Below are 12,060 nucleotides of genomic sequence, written 5' to 3'. Positions count from 1 at the left end.
CAACAAAGTTCTGTTCAATACAAAATGTCTTTTCCATCCACTGCGTCATGGTAAAGTAAATGGCTCTTTCTCAAACACTAGTTCCAAAAACCAAGACAATTCTTTTCCTCCACACAAGGTCTTTCTCAAAATACAAAGCAAATATTAGCATATCAGATTTATTCTTCCAATGGAATACTTTTGTCAGGATAGCAAAGAAACTACCTTTGGTGATGCAACAGTTTGTCAGAATGATAAAGTTACCAATTTCTTTCCACAACACCTTTTTTACCACAACCACATTTCGTCAAAGCAACTGTTTCTTTCCTGGTATACTCGCCTTCCAAGACCAACTACAAGCGGTCCCTTTCCTGGTTCAATGCTCCTGCCAGGAAGAAAAAATCTTACGACTACAGTTGGTCTCTTCTGTTAGTGGCAATATGGGATACAGATTTCCCCAAACTGATGTCTCAGGAAAGGAGAATTGTGCCCTTGTATCTTTTTGTTATAGTCTCTGCGCTATTGGCAATGTGGGTTACAGGTTTCCCCAAGTTGACATCTCAATAATGGAGAATTACAACATTTTTGCATTATTACTTCTGTATGACCGCTTGGCTGTTGGTAATGTGGGTTACAGGTTACCCCAAGTTGACGTTTCATAAATGGAGAATTGCACCCATTTTGCCTTCTTATTCTACAAACGTTTCACTCCGAGCGCCCTGGGGTTGCCTTCTCTTGCAGGCTAACTCATTGGCTTCATTTGGTATCTGTGTATTGCTACCTGCTGCTGTGGCGGGCCCTCAGCAGATCGGTAATCAGATTGGCAGCTCTTCCGTACCCGCCACCAGCTGCATGTCCCTTCTCTTGAGCCCCGCCGGCCAGCTTTGCATCTCTGTGTCCTCCAGCACTTCCAGGGAACTCACATGGGACCGGGAGCACATCTCCCACACAGCTGGGCTTCTCTCCATGCTGCAGACCATGACTCTGCTTCCTGCTGGCGTACTCTGCAAAACTACATGCCTCGGCTTCTGCTGGCTTTCGCACTTCTACTGCAGCCCCAACTGCTTCGGTATCTTTCCGGACTGCTTATGCTGCTCCTTTCCCTCTCCTCCTACACAGTTGTGGTACATTTTCAGGTTTGAAAGGTCCCACTCGGGAGCCTTGCCTTCAAAGAAATAGACTACATATTCCTCAGTTGTACCTTTGATCCTCATTGACTCTTGGTCCTTCTTCCTCGTCCCAGTACCACATGGGTTTGAGGCTATATCTATTCATTTCTACGCGATTGTTGAACTGGATGTGATCAAAGTTAGGAGATGTTATATGAGTGATATGGGGCTTAATTAGGTCAAAGAAGTCTACCCAAGACAGAATCATGGCCATTAGAGGATGTCACATCTGATTCAGGAACTCCCAAGGTTTACCACTTATTCTGTCTAGGTAATCAATAGAAGGTTCCTTGGGTTTCCTCAGGACAGGGACTTGTGCAATGACAGCATGCCATCAGATTTTTGGGAATTACAGGACTCATCCTCACAAGAGGACTACCACGTCCCTCCCAAAGGAGTACCCCCAACAGCCATCTCCTCCCATGTGATCTTTCCTCATGATACCACCCCCACGGTTAGGATCAGGTAGCGGCTGCCTTCCCCTGGTCACATGGGAGCAGATATTGATGACACTGCAGGATTCATCACAGGTGCAAGAGAGGGGAATGGAGAGAAAGAACGAGAGCACAAGAGAATTTCATATTCACATATTTTCTATTGTGTAGTGCAGTAATACAATGTGGCCCTGTGTTGCAGTCAGAAAGTAGCCTCAGCTGGGGCGCTGTTGAGCAGCCTTGGAAATGACTGCCTAGCTCATCAGGTCCGTGCAACACCAACAGCTATCTGATTGAGGTGGCGGTTTATACCAAACCTCTGATTCCGCAAAGACCATGCAACATCATAGGTGGGGAGCATCTTTGTTCCAAATCCTGGGTGAATTGGACACAGTGCGAAGAACCACCCTCCTATGTTTTACGAAGCTGAGCGCAGCCCATGCTCACTCAGAGCTGTGGCAAGCACCCGCGTGAACGTTCTGGCATCCGGGGCCGGGCTGCAGTCTGCGCTCAGCTGCCCGATCTTGCTGACATCGTGGCGCCGGCGCAAGCGGCGTCGTCCCTCTCCTGCTGGGGTGCCCAGACCGTGGACAGCCCACAGTGAAGATCTGGCGGCAGGGGGCCACCGTACGGACGAGGCGCTCCTGTGTTATCCGTACCCACACTACAAGTCATCTATATTTATTGGTGCTGCGTCTCTGGACGGGCTGGAAGCGGCGGACCTGCACGGTTGGCCCGGATCTCCATGGGCACCGACATTCACGCCTGCTGATGTGGGAGCAAATCACGTCTCCCCAGCTCCCCTGGCCCTACCCGTGGGCGCTGCCCCAGACTCCTGCAGCCGACAAAGGAAACGTGTCTGCTACAACGCGGCTGGAGCAGAGGGGGGTGGGGGGGCAGCCACCAGCCCTGCTGAAGCGCAGCCTCCGACACCTGGACACCTTTGATCCCGATTGTGCACCACTGCCCCGGACCCGACTGCGCAGCTCCGACCAGCTGGGGTCCAGGCGAGGCGTGGGGGGGCCCGGACCCCTGCTCTGCTCCAGGCTGCATGTGGCACGTGGTCACCTCCCAACGTCTCCGCCGCATGAAAAAGGGAACTGGGGGCGTGGTTCCTCTAACAGTGGAGGGACTTGACCTGCTACTCACGCTTCATGATGGATCATAAGCAGATACCACGCCCAAGGGGATTTGCATCCATATCAGTGCTACCGGGGAGAGGCGTACCCAGTGACCTCCTGGGCCTGGTTTGGGAACTGGAGCCGGGCCCTGCTGCGGCCCACCTGTGGGTGCCCTATACCCCCTCCTGCTGGCGCAAGTGATCATCCACTACTCTGTAACGACACGGTCCTGATAAAAGCCACAATCGAGCCATCCCCTTGGTGATCGCCGTCCATCCCAGAGTTCCCACAAGCTGGCCGGTCCCTTATATATTTACCGCCCTGACCACCTCAGCCGGGCCGCTCATGAAAAAAGATAGGGGGCAGTGAAACCTGCCCGCTGGATCACGCCGTATAGGAGCCTGCTCCCCCCCTTGGACCTCGGGCCGAATGCTACAGGACTCATCCTACTACCAAGTCCCCGGGCCTACCCTCACTCAATAACCGCATCGCTAACCCCTGAGGGTACAACAGCCCACTGAGGGTACCCAGAGCACCGCCAGCACAAACCGGTGGCGCAGCTTCACGCCGTATTCATCTTCAATACTTCCCCTTCACGCTTAAGTCCACTGATGTGGCGATAGCTCCGGGTGAGGATAGGCACTCATCACGCAATGTGGGGCAACTGCAACTAGACATCTCACCACTTTTACAGCCAAGTCTCTTCTCCCTGGCACTGAACGCCTCGCGCTGCCCTCACTGTGTGCACCCCCCCGGGCCCACGTCTGGGTGCCCTTCCATATACTTCTGGGCCATTTGCGACCTGACCCCGGTCCTGCTGTGCCTGGACCCCAACTACCTATCCAAAGATACCTACCGTGACCACGGTGTACCTATAAGAACAGTTCACAACCAACACCAAAGTCCTCACTGATCAGATCACCCCGCTGCACTTGAGATATTGGTGTGACGGCCCGCCACTTGGACGGCCCTGCTGTCATCAACCTTGTGGGCCCAGACGGGTAGGGCACACTGCTGCTGTGGGAGCTGCACCTGGCCCAACACTACCTCCCAAGCCCAAATCTCTCGTACACTCACCAGGCAGGTCCACGGCCTACAAGCGGACATCCTCTGGGGGCTATGTGCAACTCCCCCCCCTAGATTGACTACACTGTGGGGGCGACCGAGGGCCCTGGAGGTGGGCAGGTAACCCCTGAACTGCACCGGGGTGCTCCATGGTCATTGATACACCAGATGCAACTTCCGGGCCTACAATAGTGCATGCACAATTACCATAGCCATGCGAGCCAACCGGGGTCAGATACCACACGGCTAGCTTGAAGAAAATGACTGCCCGCCCGTAGAATGTCTAATAGATCACGAGGTGCTAAAAAGGTTGGCGCCATGGACAAGTTTGCTAAGGCAGCACCTAGGCCTGATCAGGGGCAGTCCTCGACCAACCAGGACGACGCGGCAACGCCGGCAGACATTCCAGTCCCTGACTTAACCAGTATGATGGAATCCATGGGCAAAAACTTTGCATCCTTCCACGAAAAGCTGGATGACATTAATGCAAATGTGGCATCACTCAAATCACAATTGGACCACGCAGGCACTAAAATCACTGAAGCCGAAACCAGAATCGGGGCAAATGAGGATTGAATACATACACTACAGGACACGGTGGCCTCCCTTACCCGGGATATGACATTTGTTAAAGCAAAATGTGACTATTTAGAATCTAGGTCGCGTAGGAACAACATTCGAATAATTGGGGTTCCTGAGAACGCACTTAAGGGAAGAATGGAACTAGCGACTGAAAACCTGCTTAAAGACCTTCTGGACAACCCTGAACTGTCTCCCTTCTTCACTGTTGAGCGGGCACACCGCGCGCTAGCCCGCGCCCTAAAATCTGGTGATTTCCCAAGGCCCATAATTACAAAAATGTTAAGTTACAGGGACAGAGATCAAGTACTCTGTCTGGCGCGGGAGGAAGGGGAAGTCAGGCTGGATTCACAAGTCATTAGAATCTTCCCGGATTTCTCCACGGGGGTGCAATAGGAAAGACGACAATTTACTGGCGTAAAGAAAATGCTCAGGGAGCAGAACGTCCCCTATGCAATACGATTCCCAGCATGACTCAAGTTTACTTTCAGAAACAAGCTCTACTTTTTCACAGTCCCGGATGAAGCAGTGAAATTTATAGGAGGCACATCCCACTGAACAACCCTGCAGACTATCTGATGGAAAACGACTGAGGGGGTGGGAAATCGGAGGAGCCTCCCTTTCTGATGGGTCCTACCCTTGAGCTCTTTTATCCTTTGGTTCATTTTGGTTCATGAGTAGATAGCGACCTAAGCAATTACCCGCCTGCCATATGTAGCATTGAACGGAAATAAACGCCCACACTGCAATGCCTCACTAGAGGCTCCTATAATCCTTCTGGCCACGAGTTGATAGTGGCACGTGTTCATAGCAATCACCTGCCATATCTTGGGATGTCTGTAATGATTGACCGGGGAGCGTGCTCTGCCTAATGCTTTTACCTCTGGGTTCTACTATCCTGTTTTTTCAAAATTTGATAGTGTAATGAGGGAAAAATTTGATAGTGTAATGAGGGAATGCTAACAGCCAAAATATGTAACATTGTGTGGTACACCACAACTCCTATGGTTTTGGTTGTACGGCAGCAGCGCAACCCACTGCGGCTGCAATGGTTACTCTGGAGGTTCTGTTGTACGCAAGCCCCTGTTGGGCCTGTGATATGCGTGAGCCAAGTTGGGGGCGGCTCACAGGTAACTGGACTAAGGGAGGGGGAGTTACACTGCTTGTTGGGTAAGAGCAGTGAAGGGGGATGGACGTTTTGGGGAATGTTCTATCAAAAATGGCGGAGGTGATGCAGCATTGCACATATCGGGTGAGCGACATGGTGATACCATTTACACAGTTCTACATGCACAGAGGTGCGATTGCTGGGATGTCCCCTGAAGGAACGACATGGCTATTCGGCTAATGGCATGGAACGTTCGTGGGATAGGTCATTTTACGAAGGCCCGCAGAATCACTGCATATGCCCAGAGACACGGAGTGAAATACTCCTATTGCAGGAGACCCATGCCCTGGGTCGCCTCGCGTTAGACCTGCCACCATCCTGGGGACCAAACAGGTTCTACACAACATATTCCACACAAGCCATTCACAAGTCGGTTAAATTTGTACTGAAAAAGAGCTATATAGACTATCAGGGCAAATATATCATCCTACATTGTACAATAGCAAACTGAGAGTACCTGGTTGTGAACACGTATGGACCAAATGTAGATAACCCCTGAATTCTTCGAAAACCGTAGTTTCCATACTTATGGGATACGTTGGGGTTCGATCATTTGGCGGGGGACATGAACTTGATGCTAGACAATGACCTTGATAGGACAGGAGCTGCGCCTAGGACCCCGTCACGTGCGGCTCGGAAATTACACATGCACATGACATCACTTGGCACGTGGGACGTGAGGGTCCTTAATCCCTGGGAGCGAGAATAAACTTATTACTCATCGGTGCAGGATAGCTCGTCCAGGACTGACCAGTTTCTGATATCGGGCGAACTAATTGGCAATGTTGAAAATACTCAGATACTCACCCGCACACTATCGGACCATGCCCCAGTGACATTGCTGGTAGCGTTGGGATCATCTCCACCCGCCTGCACCGCCTGGCGCTTCAAGTCCGAAGCTCTGCTGGACAGTATTCAAAGCGGAGATCCTCTCAGACATAGAGACCTTCTTTGAATGTAATACACAACAGGACACGACGATGCCGCTGGGAGGCCTTCAAGGTGTACATAAGGGGCATGTCCATCTCAAGGGATGCAGGAATACTAAAAGTAATAAGGAACGATATGCATCGTTCCGAGTCCAAACTTAAAGATCTGGAAAGAGAATGTGCAACAACAGCTACCCCTACTAAACTAGTGCAGATAAGGGATTAACTGGAGGCTTTTGAATCACATGCCCTGCGGAAGATACGCTACTTTGCTCGCCCACGTGGAGCAAGGAAATACGGGGAAGGCGATAGACCGGGAATAACACTAGCTAGATTGGTTCGGGCAGAGGGTGGTCAGTCCCAGATCGAATCTATCAGGGATACACAGGGCGTCCAGCAATGGTCAGAGCAGCAGATACTCTAAATCTTCTCAAATTCTACACTGACCTGTACATGACACACCGTGAACACAATATACAAGACATACATGAACTCCTTGACCAGATTCCTATGACGTGCATTGCCCAATCCACCAAGGAACAGCTCGATACCCTGATCACACTGGACGGGATAGTCCAGACTGCTCACTGATCTTCCGAGGGGTAATCACCTAAGAATTTTATCAGGAGCATGTAGCGCTCCTTGAACTAAAACTGCTGAAGGTCTGGTCTGAATCACTCTGCGAATCCGTTCTCCCCCCCTTCTCTACGGAAAGCAATCATAACTGTTCTTCTCAAGCCTAGCGACGAATGTGGGTCCTGCAGGCCCCTGTCGCTCATGAATATAGACAAAGACATTAGCCAAGACAATAGCAAACAGATTCCTCCAGATCATGCCATACCTGGTTCATGAGGACCAGAGCGGTTTTGTCCCTAGCCGGTCAACAGAGCTTAAAATCAGACAGCTTTTTAATGTAATGTCCAGGATTGATCAAAAAGCAGTGGCTGTGGCGGACCAATGCACCAGAAACCTGCCATCAGGGGACATCAGAAGTGTCTCATGACAATCCTGTATGCTCCCAATCCTCTGCAAATTCCCCTCTTCTGCGCCGGTCGTTGCCCTGAGCTGGAGCTTGGGACTCTGCAGTGTGTCGAATTGTGGCCTAAGATTATGTAGCCTGCTATTGCTAGACCCCTGGATAAAGAGGAGCCTTCCTTGAGCAGAATCTTTACCGCTGCCACAAATCTCACCTGCCAACTCCAGATTGTGACTTCTTTGCTGGAGCCTTACTTCTGCTGGGCCGTGGAGGTTGCTTCGTATTGTGGGACTCCCTGTGGCTACTGTCCTGAGGGGTCTGGCCTCAAGCTGCAATTCTGTCACTCGTCCCAGAAACACCAGGTCGAAGGACCAAAGTCCAGACAAAGTCTTCACTTACTGCACCTGCAACCCCTGGACCTCCAACAACAAAACTAACAGCAGAAACATGTATTTACAGCTACTCAGAGTAGCTTGAGCAGGCAGACCAAAGATCAAGATGGCCAAAGGGTCAGGTGCTAAAAGCTGGTGCAGGGATTAAAAGTTGTAGAAATAGGTAAAACATGATTCACAAGGGATGGTAATTTGGAAACTGAGTAGTACACTCCTTAACAAACTTGGCTGGCTGTGATCAGTGGAGTTCTAGAAAAGTATTCACCCTCCAGGACACTTTCTAGTGTATTGGAATGGAGTGCGTACCCCTAAGATTCTGACTTTCCTGCTAAATTAAAGATGCTTTTAAAATATATTCTTTTTACCATCCTGTTGCTTGTGCGGGAGAACATGAATAACTTCGCTATCCCTCTCGTAATTACTTGGCACTGTAACTCTGTTGAGTTACTAGGCCTATTTATCTGATAGGGAAAGAATGTTGAAGTTAGGTGTAACTTGCACTTATAAAGCAGGGTGCATGGTTTAGGTTTTAAACACACTGTTCTATTAACTTTACTTGCAACTATTTCACTGCTTTACTTGAATGAACTTTTCTTACTGTGCTTTCGTGTATAGTGGAAGTAGTCTGAGATTACTAGCGGTGTATATAAATTAGTCATATGCTTTGCTTAGGTTTTACTGATTTTGGTTTGAAGGCCCAATAAATTGGTTTATGTTTATACTTCTGTGCAGACTGTAATATTTGACTGTCTATGCGTGGGTAACTGTACCTGCACAAAGCTAGAGCTCCATAAATCTGCTTTATTGCTCATGTTAAACTAGATTGACTTTGGCTAGACTAAGTAGTGTAAATAACCGTCGTCTAGGTTGGACTCTCAGCCCCTCCCAGAAGGCTGGTTCTAAAAATAAAAATCGAGCTCAACATTCAGGCTTGCAGGGGTCTTTTTTTGCTACTTTGCAATAAGTAATGCAGAGTGGTAAAACAGAATTCTGAAATGACTGCCCATAGCTCCCAACAGGAGTAAATCTGAGGGTTGAAGTGCATATATAGTTACTTCAATGTTTTGAATAAAAAATTATGCACAATAACATTCCTTTAAGTCAGAGTTGGGTTTAAACAAAAATGCTGTATGGTCATCTGACCAGTAAATTAATCAAAAAATGGTTCCAAGTGCCATATCTGGGGCGCTTGAATGTTCAAAGAGAGTATGTTGTGGTTTGCCTCATTTGAAGCCCCACTGGGTAAGACTACATGAACACTTTTTGCTTGTATAGGTATAACGGAGAAGTTGCCCAGAGTACAGGAAAAGTCAAACTAGATGGATTTTGTGTCCTCGTCCATACAGTAATTTGGAAGGAAGCAAATGCAGATTAAACAGCAATCCACACCTGAATTAATTGAACATTAATCTGAAATAGTCTTCTGTAGTTTATCCCTTTTCAGTCTTGCGCCTTGCCTTTGATTACAGGATAGATTAGATGGAGCTTTTAAAGGCAAAACACATTCCGGATTTATACATTATTTTAATACCACTGCAAAAGCATGCAGTTGGTGAAAGACCTCAGCAAATGCAAAGGCCTATTCACCCAAAGGCAAGAGTACAACCAAAGAAATCATCTCGGATAAAGCATTTGTACCAAGCAATCAAATAAGTCTCATCACTATGAAAGAGCCCAGCGTAAAGGTTGAGGCGATTGGGTTACGTACCTGCAAGGAGGCGGTCTGGATGGGGGTGCCGAGGGTGGTGATGCTTGGGTTCTGCATAGTCGCCATCACTGGCGAGCTGTCAGCCTTCAGGGTGGTCAACACAAGAGAGTCCGTCTTTATTATCTGTGGATGGACCAGAACCTGCAAATATAGTCAGTCACATGTCACTTGGAAACTGGAATGGTGTGTCTCAATTGTAATGGTTTATTTGTACAGCGATTATACACAGGTGGAGTGCTTCAAAGTGCTTCAAGGCGAGAAGGGAATACAGTAATCATTCTTAGGCCTTGAAGTTTCCGAATGATCTTAACAGAAAAACTAGCATACTAGGCCAAACAGCGTTTCACCTAGTGCAAGTGCATGAGGTGTTACAGGACACACAAACATACTAGTCCTAGCACATTTAGCTAACGCATGCATACAGACGGTGGTGCGAGGAAGATGGGGACAAGCGTGTCGAGTCCAACAGGGCAGGAAGGTGGCCTCGCTCAGAGCGTAAGCAGAAAGTGCAGTAATGCTGAACATAGTGCAGTGGCACAGAGGCAAGTGCAAAAACTGGCAGGGAGTAGGGGGGGCTGGGGCCTGTGAGGCTCTGGAGTTGAACCAGGCACCAGTCAGCAAAAGCTGAACGGAGTAATGGAGGAGAAGCAGGAAGGAGGGTGGAGAAAAAGAATGGAGGTTAGCAGGGTAGAGGGAGAGAGAAGGAGGAAGAAAAGAGGAAGGTCTTGAGAAGTTTCAGGCTCTTAAGGTGCTCCGGCTCAAGACAGACAGAGGCAGTAAGGCTGTTCCAGAGGGAGGCACCTGCAGAGGATAGAGATCTACCCCCAAATTTCTGTTTGTGAAAGCGGCTCACCCACAGAGAGTTAGAGGATGACAAGCAGAGGACTCTAGAGGGAGAGTATTTAGAAAGAGCGCTGTAGATCGTGCGGGCCCCAGAAAGCCTTGTGGATTATGCAGAGGGTCTTGAACTCAATCCTTGCAGCCACAGGGAGCCAGTGGAGGGATTTAAGGACCAGAGAGTTGTGGTCCCTGGGCTTGGGGCCCAGGATAAGTCTTGCGGTACTGTTCTGGGCGAGTTGGTACAGGACAGAAAGTAGAAGTAGGAAGGTTGAGAAAAAAGCTGTTGCACTAGTCTGGCCTGGAGAGAGAACCAGGACTCTGCATAGGTGGTGAGCCTCTGGGGGAAGTGAGGAAAAGGTAGACTACCTCTGAGGAGGTGCAGTTAGTAGTAGGACTTTTTGGAGATGTCCGAGATGTGAGAAGAGAAGGAGAGAGTGGAGTCGAAGATTTTGTGCCTCATTCATAGGTGAGCACGCAGGGCAAAGGGAGGCTGGCTAGTGTGAAAGTGGGAAAGCGGGAGCAGGGGTCCCAATGAGGACAATCTCCGTCTTACTAGCGTTCAGGCAGAGATCGTTAGCAGCACACCAAGACTGAATTGTGGATAGACAGACAGGGCTGAGCACGAAGGAGGAAAGGAGGGAATGAGGGAAGGAGGCCTGAAAGAGCTGCGGGTCTTCCGCATAACACTGAAAGTTAGGAGGTAAAGGTAGAGATTCTGTCGGCCAAGGGGGCCATGAAGATATTGAAGAACCAGGGGGACAAATTAGATCCCTGGGGGACATAAGTAGAGAGAGTGATAGAGGAGAGAAAGGACCCAAGTTCCACCTGGGAGGGCCGACAAGAGAGAAAGGAGGCAAGCCTGATCAGTGATGCCAAGGGTATCACAGAGGCGGTTGATTAGGGCCTGGGTGGGTGCAGTACAGGATGTGGCTGCAGTAGGTTTGGCCAACTCCCTGTAGACTTTAAAAAGTTTGGCCATGTTGTAGGGTCTATATTGCCTTTGAAGGCGGCAGCAGGCCAGTTTTTTTGAGGGTGTGATCCCCTTTTTCGTTCCGCTGCTCTGCACTTGCATTTAAGGGCAGCCAGATCGGAGTCGTACCAAGAGTTGCGCTTTTTGGCAGGCTTTAGTCGGACTCTCATGACAGGGGCAAGAACGTCAAGAGTGTTAGAGATGGAACGGTGAAAGTTAAAGAGGGCTGTATCAGGGTGGGAGTTACACAGGAGTAGAAGGAGGAGAGTAATTGGAGGCAAAGGCGCCACTGACACTCGGATGACCTTGAAGGCAGGAGGTGGTGTAGGGTGTGCCATTGCAAAAGGAGAAGAGAGCTTCAAGTGAGAAGAGAGAAGAGAATGATCAGTCCATGAGAGTGGGGTAGTGAGAGGAGTAGAGAGTGGGATGTCTGTGGAGAGGAGAGCATCCAAGGTGCTGCCAGCAGTGTGCGTTGGACCACAGAGTAGAATGGAAAGAGCAAGGGAGTCACACAGGTTGCAGAAAGGTCCTGAGGAGTCTGGAGAATCAAGATGGATGTTAAGATCCCCCAGCAGGAGCAGTTGGGAAGAGGAGGAGAATAGGCCAGGTCAGCCCATTCTGAGAGGCAGAGGGTGGACTGGCCCCCAGCAGCCGATAGAAAGGGAGAAAGGGACTGCAGACCAGGCATTCAAAGGAGGAGTAGACCTGAGTGGGAATAATGGAAGCAGGG

The 12,060-nt window shown here is 49.5% G+C and overlaps 1 protein-coding gene across 1 annotated transcript in view; it reads right to left on the bottom strand.

The window, feature by feature from the left end:
* The window catches only part of SREBF2 (sterol regulatory element binding transcription factor 2), a 268,321-nt gene extending 258,663 nt beyond the window's left edge, over positions 1-9,658 (bottom strand). Inside the window, exon 1 of the mRNA XM_069652776.1 lies at positions 9,521-9,658. Coding sequence (XP_069508877.1) covers positions 9,521-9,586 — 66 coding nt within the window. The 5' untranslated portion in view covers positions 9,587-9,658. The remainder of the gene's footprint in view (positions 1-9,520) is intronic.
* Between the last annotated feature and the right edge of the window lie 2,402 nt (positions 9,659-12,060).

This window comes from Ambystoma mexicanum, chromosome 3p (assembly GCF_040938575.1).
Source record: "Ambystoma mexicanum isolate Mex_15411 chromosome 3p, UKY_AmexF1_1, whole genome shotgun sequence".
Classification (NCBI taxonomy): Eukaryota; Metazoa; Chordata; class Amphibia; order Caudata; family Ambystomatidae; genus Ambystoma; species Ambystoma mexicanum.
This window is presented reverse-complemented; position numbering and strand designations above follow the sequence as displayed.